Raw genomic sequence first — 16,414 nt, forward strand, 5'->3', positions numbered from 1 at the left:
TCAGCTGTCCCTGCTCCCTGCCACAAACACTGAGTGTAGTTAGAAAGAAAGCGTGCTGATACTGCATTTCTTACCGAAGGAAAAGGTTGCTACTGCTTACACTTCTTGCTGCTGTTCAGCGGGCGAGCTGCATGTGAAGTATCCCACCTTGAGAACCAAGGGCTTGAGCTTCGTTGTAGTTTTACAATTAAGATACATGTGCTGTGCTGATCTTCTTTTGGGAAGTGGTACTTTGTGTTTTGTAGAGCTGAGGGGTGCTGAGGCGCTGGCCCAGGGTGCCCAGAGAAGCTGTGGCTGCCCCATCCCTGGCAGTGTTCAAGGCCAGGTTGGACACAGGGGCTTGGAGCAAGCTGCTCCAGTGGAAGGTGTCCCTGCCCGTGGCAGGGGCTTGGGACTGGATGAGCTTTAAGGTCCCTTCCAACCCAAACCATTCTGTGATTCTATGAATGCCAGACCTGCAGATGAGTGTTAGGACTGGGCAGGCTGGCTCATTGCAGGCAGGAAACACTCCATTACTGTGCCTTTTGGTGCTGTTCCCGCCTTGCTGCCTCACCTTCTGTGCTTTGTGAAAGTCTTAATGACAAGGGCACAGGTAGAATGGGGTTGTCTTGTTTGCATTGACTAAACAGGGCACTCATGCAAGGTTCTGCAAGTCCATTAGTACCTTTGTAACTGGGGACTGAGCCGGATGGAGATGATGTGCACAGCAGCAGGGGTTAGCAAATTGCATTTCACAGTATCACAGTATGTTAGAGATTGGAAGGGACCTCAAAAGATCATCTAGTCCAATCCCCCTGCCAGAGCAGGAGCACCTAGATAAGGTTACACAGGAATGTGTCCAGGCGGGTTTTGAATGTCTCCAGAGAAGGAGACTCCACAGCCCCCCTGGGCAGCCTGTTCCAGTGTTCTGTCACCCTCACTGAGAAGAAGTTTCTTCTCAAGTTTAAGTGGACCCTCTTGTGTTCCAGTTTGTACCCATTACCCCTTGTCCTATCATTGTTTGCCATTGAGAAGAGCCTGGCTCCATCCTCGTGACACTCCCCCTTTATATATTTATATACACTAATAAGGTTCCCCCGCAGTCTCCTCTTCTCCAAACTATAGAGACCCAGCTCCCTCAGCCTTTCCTCATAAGGGAGATGCTCCACTCCCTTCATCATCTTCGTTGCCCTGCGCTGGACTCTCTCCAGCAGGTCCCTGTCCTTCTTGAACTGAGGGGCCCAGAACTGGACACAATATTCCAGATGCGGTCTCACCAGGGCAGAGTAGAGGGGAAGGAGGACCTCTCTCGACCTACTGACCACCCCCCTTCTAATACACCCCAGGATGCCATTGGCCTTCTTGGCCACAAGGGCACAGTGTTGGCTCATGGTCATCCTGCCGTCCACTAGGACCCCCAGGTCCCTCTCCCCTACACTGCTCTCTAACAGGTCGTTCCCCAACCTATACTGGAACCTGGGGTTGTTCCTGCCCAGATGCAGGACTCTACACTTTCCCTTGTTATATTTCATCAAGTTACTCCCTGCATTTGGGAAGTGATACTCACCCCTCTTCAGTTGTGGTGGTGACGTTGTGGGTGCCTGTGGTTGGGATGCAGAGGTACAAAGCTGTGCATGCCCAAGACCTGCATGTTCCTTACTTTATTGCTGATTCTGAATTCGTCTTGGGGCAGCACACCTCTGAGAACCTTTGGCAAGAGCAGCAATCAGAGTCGAGCAATAGCGGGTGTCTCTGAGGTTGGAGTGCTCAGAGATGGAAATACACATTTGATTGTTTTCATGTTGAGTTTATTGCCTGTATAAAAGCCAAATAACCTCCAGCAACTGCATCACTGGATATTTCTGCATTCTTAGATCAGACTGACATGCTCCTGCTATGTTTTCTTGCCCTGTTTGACCATGGGCAGAGTCATTTCACTCTCCTGTCCCTGAAATGCAGGCTGGTAAGATGAGAGCACCCTGGCTTGAAGGTCTAGTGGGAGAAGTTTTCCTATTTGTAAACTGCTTGAAAACTGTTTGTAAAGTGTTGTGTGCATATAAATAGGCAACTTCAGTAATAATTCTGCCTAATAGAACATTACCACCTATATCTGTGTCATTTATGGGTCCTTTAGACATGGGCATTTTATAGTCTTCCTGGAGATAAGTCTCTCAAGGGAAGTGCTGTCACGTTGGCTCCCTGAAGGAGTCTTTATCTGTTTCGGTGGCTTTTGGTTTCTAATGAGAGCTGCACAGCTGGAGACTCAGGAGCTAACTGAATAATCCCAAACTAGTGCCTTGGGGTGGGGGGGGGAGTGCCCCAGGGTGTGCAATGGCTTGTTTCTGCATCAGGAGTAGCCTGCAAAGGAACTGGATAGCAATTCCCCCAGGTGGCTCCCTGAGCTGATGTGGGGTATTGCAGCATGCAGTCCTTTTTCCAGGCTGAGATTCAGTACATTTTTAGGCAGTGACCACTTCTCCTTGATGCCAAAAATGCACTTGACACTTGTAACTGATGCACTCCTCAGCAGCAAAGCTCTGCTCCAAGGGCTGTGCACGGGATTGCAGGATATTGGCTGGTCTTCCTGTGGCTGGTGCATCTGAGATGCAATTGCAGTCGCTTTCTATCTGCAGATACAAATAGCTTTGCTGTTATATATGAGTGAGGGAATGTGGTTTTAACTATATTTTACTGGAGAATTTTGATGGTGTTTTCTCTAATGGGATTCTGTTTAATCTCTAGTGCTTTTATTTGTTACAGAGATCCGTGCCCAGTTGGTAGAGCAGCTGAAATGCCTTGACCAACAGTGTGAGCTTCGGGTCCAGTTACTGCAGGACTTGCAGGATTTCTTCCGCAAGAAGGCAGAGATTGAGATGGATTACTCAAGGAATTTGGAGAAGTTGGCTGAGAGATTCCTGGCTAAAACTAGGAGCACCAAAGACCAGCAATTCAAGTAGAGTATCTGCCTTTTGTTTTTGCCCTTTTTCTCCCCTGTAGATGTGGCTGCAAGGATAGGAATGCCAGAAGAGAGCTGATAGAGGCAATGTAGGTACCAGCACTTGTGAATGTCAGAGTCAAATGTTTCCCAAGTTGGTGTTAAACACAGAACTCATTTCATCTTCCTCCACAGCCTGGTTGCTAACTACACTTCAGTAATTCCTGGTAGGTCGCATGTGGTCAGTAGGGAATGGAATGGTAAAAATTGGCACATCTGAAAGGAGTCATTTTCTTGGGAAGGTGGACAAAGCTGTGCACCAGATTCGATGGACAAACCCAGGATTTCCTTCGCTGTCGGTGGCTGTGGTCGGTTTTGTTTAAAGGGTAACTCTTTGCAATCTGTTCTGTGCTGTGGTTTGCTGTTGCAGCTCTCTGGTTTCAGTATCCTACACATACTCAGTGTAGGGTTGAAGAGTGTTGTATCTCTGTTCATAGCATTCTCTGCTACTACCTCTTCAAACCAGCAGAGAAGTAAGGTCAATAGTACTTCCAAAGAGAGCTGTGCCATGGTGGGGGGAATCCCTAGACACCAGGCTGTTGGGACTCAGTTAGAATTCGAAGATGTCCTCATTGACAATGAATTGTCTCACCTGCCTGAACCATTGTTTACAGGTAGGTCTGACCATACTGCTTTGGTTGTTCCCCATTTAGCTCTTGGAGCTGGGATGACATGGTCATGGTTTCACGGATTTAAAGCTGCCTGATTTACTGCCGAGTCCTGCCTGGAGGAAGGTGGTTTTCCTAGGAGGGATGCAGAAGGGGCTGGCATAGGCTGTGTGGCATGGAGCCATCAGCCCCAGGAGTAGGTGGCCAGCACAGAGCCACAGCACTGCTATAGCTGACACAGGGGCAGTGCACAAGCTGGTTGGGTTCTGTTGTCAGGGGAGCAGCTGAGGAAAACACGGAGCAAAAGGAGCCTTGGATCTGAATCATTCCTGCTTTGGACAGTTTGGGCTGAGAGGATCCATCTGGGTCTGCCTCCACCCACAGTGCAGTGTCACTGTTAGTGTTGTTGGGGTCATTGTCTGTGTTTTGTTTTGTTGTTGCTGTGCTTGCAGGGATATGGGGATGTATCGGCTTTCCCCTCCCATTAGACACTTGCTTTGTGAAAGCCATTCAATAGGCACCATTCTGTTTCCTTTCTGGGCAGCTTTGATGTGATTTACTTCAGTTCTCATTGAAAACACACAATGTGCTGCACTGTGGAGAAACCTGCCTCTGAGCATCACTGATAGATTGGAGAAGAGTTGTTCTATGCATCTGTATACCTGTAATGGTCTTAAGTGTGTTGTTTCCTTTACAGTGGAAGTGTTCTTACAGCTTTAAGCTGCCCATATTCTGCACATGCCTTTAAGATGGCACGAAAGAAACGATGCCTTGAGCTGTCGTATTCTTGTGCATTATGACTGGTCTTCTTCTCGGTGAAAATTGAGGTGGTTTCCTTTATATTCCATGATATGAAGCATCCCATCAGAAATGCTGTTGTATTCAGCTTTCAGTGTTGGGAATGTTGGATCCAGCTTGCTTCCAATTTTGAGATTTGGAGTGAATTTTCAATGTGGAAGTTGTTACCATTGTTCAATAAATCCTACATGGTGTCATGCTTCATGGCAATTAAATCTGCTGGCTGTGATACTGCAGGGTGTTTGCTCTAATGCATTTTCCTCACTGCCCCCTGCCCCTGGTTTTTGAGCTGTTTGTACTTCAGATGGGCTTTATAAAGTTATACCTGCCCAAACGTGACCTCAAATACCCCAGTTACTGAGTGTAGCCTCGACTGGACGGGTGATTCTATCAGCACATAAAATCTTCACTTGAACTGCTGAATTAAACGTCAAGTCCAGGGCATTGCCTGCAAGAATCTGGAAATCCATTAGGGACAGGGCAGCCACATCTGGGAGCTGCTCTAAGGTCTCCCCTTCAGGAGCCTTCTCTTGTCCAGGCTGACCCAGCCCAGCTCTCTCAGCCTGGCTCCAGAGCAGAGCTGCTCCAGCCCTCGCAGCATCTCCATGGCCTCCTCTGGACTCACTCCAGCAGCTCCACATCCCTCTTGTGCTGTTGCCCCTGAGCTGGATGCTGGATGCAGGGGGGCTCTCTTCAGAATGGAACAGAGAGGGAGAAAACCATCTTGGTTTTGGAATATGTTACCCCTGCAGGGGTTGAGTCCCAAATGTAGAAGCTGGTCAAGCATTAGAATAAAGGGAAGAAGCGATTGTTAACAGTGAGGCTGCTGGGTGTGTGGGCAGGATGTGTCACAGCAATGGCTGTAAAGCTGGCTGACCTGGGCAGCTCCATCTATGACTTGTGCAGTCATTTGCTGGCTGTAACATTCAGGGATGTGTCAGAATACCACAGGGATCAGTAAGGAAGCAGTTCCAATTATAATTAACCTATCCTCAGCACTGTCTGAAGAGTGAAGAGCAACTTGGCTGGTACCTGCTCTATAGATGCTGCAGCTGTAATCTCATTTGGAAGCCCCCAAAAGAGCATTTGATCAAAGCCAGCCCTGATCTCTCTCCTCCTGAGCAGCCTGGTATTACATGACTCCGAGACGTGCATGGGGGGGTGGCTACTCTGTAATTGCCTGGCTGTGCCCCTATAAATACACAGTAATAGCATGTTCTTCCCATGAGATGATGATTGTGTCGGAAGGTACCGTATCATTCAGGGAGTGCTCACCATGTCACTTGCCGTTTTTAGATCCCATAACACGCTGTCAAGGAGGAAATCTGTCAGGCAGCTACCCTGTAATTTGCATGTGCTTTCATACTCAAGAGCTAGGATGTAATTGCTAAGTTGCTCCCGATGTGTTCCTTTCAGAAGTACTGTCAAGGGCAGGAGGCTTCAGGCTGACCCTGGCAATTGGGTTGTGTGGCTTTCTCCACCATCCAGCACACCCTTACAGGAAGGAGCAATGTGAAGTGCTGCTTGTGTTGGCTTTCTAACAAATGCAGTGCATGGGGTGGATTTTCCTTAGATGTGGCTGCAGCAGAGGTGATCAGGTGGCTACGTTTTCCACATGGGATCTGAAATGTGGCTGGTTGGGGCTTGGCAGCAAAGAGTGGATAGCTGGTGATGGGCTTGGAGGGTGCGTGTCCCTTGCAGAGTGTGAAGCTAGCTTCACTGGAGCATCTTAACATGAGTTACAGAGGTAGGTGTGTGTTGTTCTCATTTTACATCTTTGAAGAAGGGGAACAGATTGATTTAGCCAAGGTGACATCTAAGTTGATGGCAGTTGGATGCATCCCAGGTTCTACTTGGTTTTAACTACTCTGCCATGGCTGTTATGCCTCATTTTGCCTATTCTCTTTTTAAAAATGATATTTCAGTTAGAAAAGACTACTAAAGCGAATAGTCATATAAAATCCATGTGTATCGGGAAAGGCTGCTTCAGTACCCAGTGATAAATATCCTTGCACAAGATGTAAGGACTGCAGGGGAAATTGCATTTCACAGGCCAAGTCTTACACCTCCAGTTGTTAAAAGAGCTTGTTGGTCGCAGGTCTGGTGATTCATAGAATCCCATGGAATCTGCTTCAGATCTCATCTCAGTCTCCCCTCTGGCAAGTTAAAGCCATTCCCCCTTGTCCTGTCACCATATGTCCTTATCAGAAGTCCTTTTCCAGGTTTCTTGTAGACCACCTTTAGGTATTTAACACTGTTGTAAGGGGCCTTCTCTTCTCCAGGCTGAACAAGCCTGAGGGTTACAGAGTGTGTATGACTGCAAGGGGCAGTCATTGACCATCTCCTGTTTGCAGTTAGATCAGAGCATCCATCTCAGTGTCCCTCTTGCCTGCGGCTCTCGGGGTCCCTGTGGGCACCAGAGCTGCTCTGACATCCATCCTCAGAGGAAGGCTCTGTCCTGCTGCAGTGAAGCCCCAGGACCTCTAATACCAGGCTTCGGTTCTACTTAATATGATTTTGTCCAAAAGGCATTTGCCTATTCAAAGAATGAGTGAAGACTGTAAAAACCGTGGCAAAGCTTCAGTGATTCCTTCCAAGGGGCAAGAAAAAGGAAAAGAAACAACAAGGAAACATGAAAATAAAATGCTATTTTAAGGCCATCTTTTAGATGAAGACAATCTTTGGAAGTAGGATCCTGAGTAGTGATTGTCAGCTGGATGTCCAGGGTATCCCAGCATGAAATTCAGATGGCTTTCTGGCAGCCTTTGCCTTGAAGTAGAAGATGCAGAGTCAGTCTGGCAACCTTCAGGCTGAGCCCTTGTAAACAACAGATGTTCCTAACTGGAATCTTTTGGAAGAGGAGGGCAGGGAGCAGCATCCACGTCCATGCTTGTAATGCTCAACATTCGCGGGGAAGGCTGAGCTGTGTCAGGAGCACTTGGAGGGGAAATCAAACGTGGCTGTGAGTGAGCAGAGAAATTCAGTGGGGTTTTCTTAAGGCTGCAGTGGTTTCTTGCAGGAGAGATGACAGTGCAGGAGATATCAAAGCATCCGTGTCACATGGACTCCAGTTGTGGTGTCATCATTCTAATGAATAATTAGTGTCATAGGCAGTTTTGACCTGTGGTTGCTTCTGATGGAGCTGAGCGCTGAACGTTTCCTCTCCCCACCAAGGCTTTTGAATAGCAACATTTGGAAGATTTTTAGAAGCATGAAGCATTATATCCATGCTCATTGCAGGGGGTTGGACTTGTCTGATCCTTGAAGGTCCCTTCCAACCCAAACTAGGATAGAGGGAAAGCAAGCAAGTGCTTTTTATCCTTCCTCCCAGTCTTTCATGGATCATGGAATCATTGAATGGTTTCAAGGGACCTTAGAGCTCCTCCAGCTCCAACCCCTGCCACGGGCAGGGACACCTTCCACTGGAGCAGCTTGCTCCAAGCCCGTGTCCAACCTGGCCTTGAACACTGCCAGGGATGGGGCAGCCACAGCTTCTCTGGGCACCCTGGGCCAGCGCCTCAGCACCCTCACAGCAATGAATTTCTTCTGGACAGAGTTCTTTGGGATCTGGGGATGTCTGCTGCACACCTCTAGGAAACACATCCTGAATATTCTGGGGAGACAGAGGGAGGTGGAACAGGAAACTTCAGCTTCTGTGTGTACCACCAGAGGCTTGCCTCAAACCGCTCGGTTCGGAGGAAGAGCGGTCGGAGAAGTTTTCTGTTCACGCGGGTGATGTGATGTGCCTGTGTTATTTAAATGTTTCTTTCTTTTTAGTAACATTTTCATTCCCATCTGACTCATTCCCTCGTTTTGTGCTCCTCATGGAAACCCAGTATTCCTGGGGTTTGGGTATGGTGTTTTGGTTTTAGTCTCTTGTGGGGAAGGAAGTTGTCTTTTAAGGTCTGTTGCTCTGAACAGGGTTACCTTGCAGTGCCCAGCCAGGCGTCACTGGCCTTCGTCGCTGTCTCCTGCTCACCTTAAAGCAGATGAATCTTGGATTGTCTCTTCCTTGTATGAATGAGTAATTTAATTAAGACATTCCAGATACTTGGGACTCAATCTTCCCGTCTGATCTCTTGAACCTTTGAAGTGGAAGTTGCGCAGGGCCCCATCAAGATAACACCCGAGAAACCACAGAGCCTCATACTTTGTGGTTCCTTCAGAATCCATGCACAACTTCCTCTTCCTGCTCCCAAACACCCCCGATTGCTGTGAGCTCACCTAAATAAACTCTCCAGATTCTGCTATCATCACACGATCTTGAAACCAGTATAAATAGTGCTGGAAATAGACCTGGATCTTGGCATCTTCCTCCTCCTCCTCTCTTTGCGGGGCAAGTTGGAGTCAGACAGTTGTGAATGAGAAATCAGCAGCACTTTGGGCAAGTTCATAGCCAGGTCTTAAAGCTTGGGGTTGATCTCCTCCATTTTGCTGCTGAAGGTTGAATACAAACTCCAATCAGTCTGCAGAACCAGTGGAAATCAAGCTCAATGCCCATGATTCCCATCGGTCCCTATTGCTTGTTTTTCTTCCCTTTCCCATCCCTCCTCCGTGGTGACATGAAACTGGAAGCAGAGTGGATTTGCCAGCTCCTTTGAGGATTGAAATGGTTAATGAGAATGGCAAATTGCTTCCCTGCCATCTGCTTGTGGTTGCGATAGAAAAGGGTCTGTTGTAAACAGTTGTATAACTTCTGCTCGGTGTCGTGAAAACTGTGCCCGTCTTCCACCCCTGAAAGTGCTGTGTGTTTAGGGGTGCTTCAGCAGTTAATGTGAGCAGTTTTAAAGGCTTCTTGGAAGGTCTGTAGCAAGTAACTGCCTCTTCCCTTTTCTGTTTCATTTCTGTCTTAAGACCTGCCTTGATCTGCTTCTTGCCAGTGCTGGGAAATCTGTCACTAGTAAGTATGGAGAGGTTTTGTCTCGCTTCCCATAAAACCCTTGCTGTGAAAGCATTGAACCCGGACAAAGGCAAGAGGAACCATTGTAAGGAGGCACTGGAGGGGTTAATGAAGCCAAGACACCAAGAACTCAAAGGAATTAGAGGAAAAGCTGTGGTTGCCGAGGTTGAGCTCCGGGTGCGGCGCTCGCGGCGCAGACCCGAAGGTGACAATCCCGGTGGCGGATGGGAAGCGCGTGGGGATGTGATGATTTTTTCCTGCAGGATGGGCTTTCATGTGTAACCACACGGAGTGTGTCAACAACCCATCTGGCGCCATTAGACACCAGCAGTTTTACTCACCATGCTTTTCATGGGCTCTTGGTATTCCTGCTATGTGGTGCCTTAGAATAGCTTCAGGGGTTGTGGTAGGGCAGCCTGGACAGCTGGGAATTGTCCAGTTAACTATTGCATCTCTCCCACTTGCCTTTGGAAAAGCAAGGCACTTGTACCAGGCTGCTCTCTGGTCCCTTGGCTACTGCCATGGTGCTCCATATCTGATGGTCACAACTCATCCAAGCTGCTTATGGTGGGGTTGGGCAGATACCTTGCTAAGAACATCCATGAGAAGCCAAGTGCTCTTTGTGGAATGGAGAGCACAGATCCATAATGAGACAGAGGATCACAGAATCCCAGAGTAGGTCGGGTTGAAGGGACCTTAAAGCTCCTCCAGCTCCAACCCCTGCCACGGGCAGGGACCCCTTCCACTGGAGCAGCTTGCTCCAAGCCCCTGTGTCCAACCTGGCCTTGAACACTGCCAGGGATGGGGCAGCCACAGCTTCTCTGGGCACCCTGTGCCAGCGCCTCAGCACCCTCACAGGGAAGAGCTTCTGCCTAAGAGCTCATCTCAGTCTCCCCTCTGGCAGGTTAAAGCCATTCCCCTTGGCCTGTCCCTACAGGCCCTTGTCCCAAGCCCCTCTCCAGGTTTCCTGCAGCCCCTTTAGGCACTGGAGCTGTTCTCAGGTCTCCCCTTAAGGAGCCTTCTCTTCTCCAGGGTGAACAAGTGATGGGAGATATTAAGGATCGAACCAGCTGTGGTTTTGGGTTGGCAGCTCGAGCAGAGGAGTGGACAAAGCCTGAGAAGACAAGTCAGCAGCCTGCACACAGCTGGGCTGCTTCTGGCTGCTTGGAGATCCGTGGCTGCACCAGCCTTAAGGAAAGAATGGAGCAGCAAAGTGCTGAAGCAGTAAGAGGCTGTTGAGGGTTTTGAGGCAGGATTTTGAACAGCTACAACACGATCAGCTGGTGCAGGCTGAGCTTTTTGTTCCTAAGTTTAATTCCCCCACTTTTCCTGGTAGTTGATTAATTCTCACTTGCTGCAGCTCTTCCAGCTTTAGAGAGCAAATACAAAGGCAGTGTGTGAAGTCCTTTTATATCCTTGATGTAAAGGAGCAAACCAACCTGCTTTTAACTTTGAACACTGTCCTTCATCAGCTTCTCTTTATAATCATCCACAATTCTTCCTTAGTTTGCTTCCTGTCTTCCACCTGAGTGAGTTTGTTGGTGGAGGTGATGGTTGTGCAGGTGGTGTCTACACATCTGACCCAGTGCTGCTCCTCGGAGAAGCTCTTTCTGGAGATGCCCTTCCTCCTCCTGCCCTCTCTTTAGTGGAAGAAAGCTGGATTCTTGTCTCATCTAAATGAGAAAACCCCTTCCTGTGTATATTGCCTTCTTTCGTGGTGGCAGCTTTGTATCTCCATCCGATAGTGTGTGCCCTTGGAGGCTGCTGCAGCAGCCTGCTCGTGCCCATAGATTTACACTGGGTCTCACAGTTCGTATTTAGCTCCCTGGCATAGTAACAAAACACACGGTGTGCTGCAAATGCTGACTGCAGATGGGGGGGGTGGGGGTGACTGTTTGATTTATAGAGCTGAACATCTGGCAGTTTCAACCTTGTGCAGTTCTGCATTTTGATCATTCCATCTGGTTTTGCGCGTCAGCAGTATCTGCGATACAGGACGTACAGTAGGGAGGCAAATATTGTCTCCAAAGAAAATCTCTGCATCCCATTCTTTATTTTCTATTATCCTTTCACTCAAAACACCAGGAGACCCAAAAGCCCGGAATCCTTTTGCACCCGCTCCCACTATACACACATACTCCGACCCTGGAAGCAGCTTTGGACATCACAAGCTGCAGTTATTTCCTGAGCTTTTCATATTCTTTTGAGAAACAAAGCGTCAAGATCCGCTGGTCTGAAACTGTTCTTATCTAAAATTACCTGTATTGCACTGCAGATCCAATCACTGATGTCATGGACAGGGTAGTGAAACTCTGCCACGGCTTAATTTTCCCAGTGTGGGACATCTCTTGCAGCAGATTCTGTCCTTTTCAGCGCAGAATATTCCTCTCTTTCAATGGAAATGAAACCACGTTTCTTTTAAGAGGGAAGAAATGGGCTGCAATTGCTTGCAGTAATCAAGAGCAGCGTTGGCTTTCCTCCAGGTCTGCCTTACTCTTTTCTAAATAACTATTACTGTTCTGTAAACAAATGATAAACAGATCTAAAGCGAAGTAAACGCTGAGTTCAGACTACACCTCGACGTGCCAGCTCCAACCAGGACCATGCAGCATCGCTGCGAGCCTCCTCGCTTTCATCTGGTGCCTTAAGAAATGATGCTTTAAGTGACTTACTCCCTTTAGTAGATGAAATGTTGATCCAAATAAACTGAGGTTCCTCTCATCTCCCTTTTTTTTGCCCTTTGCATTGCTTAGTTGCAGGGTGCAGAGTGAATCAGCTGTGCTAAGGTGGAGGAAGTTCAAAGATGAGAAAATCAAGCTGGTTTTATGACTGTTGCCTTTTCTTTTGCCCAGGACAGATATATATGCTCACATGTACATAAAACACAACGTTCTGTTTCCTATGCAGATGCTATTTAGCATTTAAAATCTTATTATTGTGGTGAAGTCCCAACTGCCTGAGACAGCACATGGAAACCTGGTGTCAGACACTGGAGCCATCACTGTCCCTCAGGCACTGTAATTTATGCACAGAATCTTGGATTTAAAAGCAGAAATCAAAGCCTACATTTGGCATCCTGGAGCTTGCATTTGCCTTTGTTTGTTGGGGGACAAAAGCCTGTGGCCATGTGAATGTAGCTGTGTAATTTAGGGTGTGCTTTCTGGGTGTGCAATAGCTGTTTTATAGCCATCCTCTGCTCTCCTCTCCTCAGCAATGCATACATCCTGTAGCTGAGTTTCTAGCATTTCTAGATAGAGACCATCTTGAACAGAATGGGTTTGTGCACTTCAGTCCTATCCAATTCTTGTTTCTGTTTTGTGTCCTTTCTAGGAAGGATCAGAATGTGCTGTCCCCAGTGAACTGCTGGAATCTCCTGCTCAACCAGGTGAAGCGGGAGAGCAGGGACCACACCACGCTCAGTGACATCTATCTCAACAACATCATCCCACGCTTCGTGCAGGTCAGCGAGGACTCGGGGCGCCTCTTCAAGAAGGTAACTCAATGCTGCACCACTTCATTTGTCCCTTCTGAAATACCATTTTAGCTATTAACCAGTGGATCGAGTCACTGGTGGCTGTGCTGACACATGAGCTTTCTTCTTTGTGGATAACTGTGCTGGACTTTGAGTTCTTCAGTCATTTTCTTCTTGCAGTGCTTTAGGATGGTCCCAGAAGTGGTCAGTTTTGATTTGTTGGTCTCGATTCAGGCTGGTTTTTCCTCTTAATCTCCTCATCATAGTTTGTATGCGGTTTGAAACTTCTATGAAATACGCAGAAACCCTCCAGGTCTTCAACTCCGAGTATAGTCAGGAACAGCTCTCTCAAGCTAAACTTGTATTTCCCATGGAGGAGAAACTACCGCCAAAAGAAACACTGAGGAGAATTCTTACCATGCCACAGAAAAAGTGGATGTATTGTCCTCTCTGGAAAAGGAGAACGTGCAGCTGATGTCTCTTTGGTGAGCCTCCCCTTGATTCCTGCCTCGAAAATACGGTGGGACAGTGTGGGAGAGGATTCTTCTATTAAGACTGTTGTTCCAGTAGAAGAAACATGCTAGGGCAGCTCTGAAGCTCCTCTTGAATGGTAATGCCTGGTCTCTCCAGTCAATGGCTCTAACATCTGCGAGGTGACACGTTAACAACATTACAGGTCTGACTTTGAAAGCCATTTCTCTTCCCTCACCCCTTGCAGTGTGTCATGACATGGAGAGTTCTTCCTACTATTACAAGGCCTAGAGAAGAGCATCACAGAAGGACTTGAGCTTTCTGGAGAGTACTTTCATGTGTGAGACTTCTCCTAAATCACACACAGCCTGTGAGAGAAGTGAGGGAGAAGCAGTGTTCACCAAAAGATCTTGGTGTACTTTCATGTGTGCCTTCTTGCCTTCACTGGTGTCAGCTATGTTAAAACAGTGTCAGTAGGTTAAGATCTATTTAGGTGCAGTCAGCAGTAACATTGGCTTTTCACTGTGGTCTTGACAGCCTTCTAAATGTCTTGAGGAAAAAGCGTTCCAGTATTCCTTAGTGTCTCTCTATTGCTCTAACTGATGAGGACAGTATGTGTAAAGCAGTCTGCTTAGACTGCTAGCCAACAGTGCTCGATATGGTGTGTGATGTTTCATGTCAAGATGCACTTGAAGGAGCAGCGTGTTGTGCGTTACCTGGAGAGCAGGATGTGTTTCCTCTTTTACAGCAGGCATTTGTGTGTGTTGGCAGCTGATTTCTATAGGGGAATGGAAACAAGTGGACAGTTGTGTTGTTTGTCCTCTGTGTATTTCTGGAGTTTTTAATGGGTAGGAACAGAATGTGTGACAATCTGGTTTGCTTTTACTTCTTTTGAGTCACTCCCCAAGCAGAGCAGGAACCTTCTCCCTCTCAAGTAGCATCACACTAAGGCCTTTTTGACCTTTTAAAACTTTCTGGTAATTACATTATGGTTGATTAGATACTTACATGGGATTACTGAATGGCAGCTACTCTTCAATTCCCCTAATCCTTCCAAAGGAGGAGTAATCTCCCTACTGAATTTCAACAAAGGCTGTGCTTGAGGAAGGTGGCTGAGAAAATGCCGTGGCAAAGTACTACATGGAAATCGATAGGATCCCAATTTGGCTGGAAAGGAGCAGCTTAATTTTCAGCCCCTTGTATAAGAGCTTTCTATAAACCACAGCAATGGGTTTGCCCTGCTTGGGTTGATTTGGGCTAGAGGAATAAAACCAACCAAATCACTGACCACCAAAACACAAGGCCCCTCTGGTTGCTTTCTCACAGCTCTAACACAAACAGAAGGCATTTGTCTCGAAATCCCAGCTATTTGTCTCTGGCAAGCTTGGCTTTTCCTGTTTGCCCATGGCAATTGTAGCTGTTGGAATTGGGCTGCCAATCTTGCTGCTGGTTTGGGAGCTCTCTGTCCTTGGCTCATCCTACACAGGGGACCTGTGTTAAAAACAAGGGCGCTTTGCTATTTGAAGGCCTGAGGAACATCATTTCTTTACACTTCTGCTTGGAAAAGACCTTCGAAGAGAAGTTAGATGTGTCTGGCTGCTTGCGGGTGCTCTAGTGACTTACATGTAGGAGCTGCTCACTGGCTTGTAAATAATGCTGTGAAATGGAGAGGATACAGAGCTCCTCATTTACTGAGAGCAGTTGAAATCAAATCCTGAGGCATGAGATCCTTTTCTGGGCCATTTATAATTCAGGGCTTTCTCGAATCACTGCTTTGTGTCCTGCTGGGATGGAGCAGGTGAGCTAAAAGGAACAACCAGGCTAAAGAAAGATGTACTTAAGATCCCTTGTTGCTAAACTCTGTATCTTGCACTGTGTGAAGTGGTGAGCTGCTTCAAACGAGAGAGATCTAAGTACAGCGTGCAGCCGTAATCCAGCCTGAGGGCTGTGAGGGGCCTGGGTGAGTGTGATAAGGTCTGAGCTGGGAAGGAAGCACATCCCTGAGGGTGGCATTGATGTGAAGGGAAGTGGGTGGGAGCTGCTCTGGTGTGGCTGGAGCAGCATGAACCCAAACCAGGTCTCACTGTCCAGAGGAGCACTGGAACTGGTGGGGGCAAATGTGGGTTTGTCTCTTCCAGTGGCTCCAGTGGACAGGCTGAGATTGATTCTTGTGTCCACTCTTGGACCCCTGGACCAGTTCTACAAAGGGCACAGCAGTGCTGATGGTTGAGCTTGGACAGGTCTGGCCTGAAGTCAGTGGCCTCCTGGAATTCCAGCAGCATTGCACATGGCTTTTCCAAGGGTTTACCTTCGCAGTGCCATGGGAAGCCTGCTTGGTCCGTGGCTCTGCTCATGCAGTTCTTCTGTCCTTGTCTCGTGATGAAGAGATCCCTCTCCAGGGTTGTGTTACGATGTGGAGGGTCTCAACTGCCTGAGTGCTAGAGGGAAGCTTGCCAGCCACTTCAAAGGTAGCCTTGCTGATAAGAGAAGCTGTGTTTGCTGCCAAAGCCAGCCCTGAAGTGGTGCTGGATGTACAGCGTGTGTCAGCCCTGGTTCTTCCTGCCTTTGGGATCTATTTACTTCCTCACATAGCTCTCCCTGTAAAACCTTTCAGTATCAGAGCACTGGGCTGTTTGCACCAGATGTGGAGTTAGAACTTACTCAGGCTTGCAGCCGAAGGTGGAGGTATTTGAACGCCCTTCTCTTTCCGTGGCCTTTGTCTTGGGTTCTCCTAAGAGATCACTTTTACAGCTCAGTAGATGATGTCGTCAGTCAGGGCTGGAAACGATAGCAGATAAATCCTGTTGGCATCAGTGGGATCTGGCATTGGCCTCAGGAATGGTGTCAGCTCAATTGTGTGCTACTGCAGAACAAAGGGAAGATAAATGGTGACATAAATAACCTCTCGAGCAAATAAAAGTGAGTGCAAATGTCCTAATACCAAACTGGTACACCTGAGGAAGGAGGTCATATTTCCTTATTTGTGCAAGATTTAGCCCTGGGTTTCATGCAGGGCTGGTTTCAAGCCTGTGTGCCACCCGGTGTTACTATTCTGGTCACCTCTCCCTTTCCTGGATGACTGTCCCGCTTTGCTGTCGATGCCTTTCCTACTGCTGTGGAGAGCAACCCTCTGATTGCTTCCTGTTTATCCTCTTCAGCGTGGCCCTGAGTATGTATTTGTATATGTGTTC

The 16,414-nt window shown here is 47.8% G+C and overlaps 1 protein-coding gene across 3 annotated transcripts in view; it reads left to right on the forward strand.

Annotated features, from left to right (window-relative positions):
- The window catches only part of SRGAP2 (SLIT-ROBO Rho GTPase activating protein 2), a gene marked incomplete at both ends in the record, with an annotated part of 86,318 nt that overhangs the window by 27,168 nt on the left and 42,736 nt on the right, over nucleotides 1-16,414 (forward strand). For all 3 annotated transcript variants that reach the window (XM_080632946.1, XM_080632944.1, XM_080632945.1), the window contains 2 exons: nucleotides 2,740-2,932; nucleotides 12,611-12,773. In XM_080632946.1, the coding sequence (XP_080489072.1) occupies nucleotides 2,740-2,932; nucleotides 12,611-12,773 (356 nt within the window). The remainder of the gene's footprint in view (nucleotides 1-2,739; nucleotides 2,933-12,610; nucleotides 12,774-16,414) is intronic.

This window comes from Psittacula echo (assembly GCF_963264785.1).
Source record: "Psittacula echo genome assembly, chromosome: 22".
NCBI lineage: Eukaryota > Metazoa > Chordata > Aves > Psittaciformes > Psittacidae > Psittacula > Psittacula echo.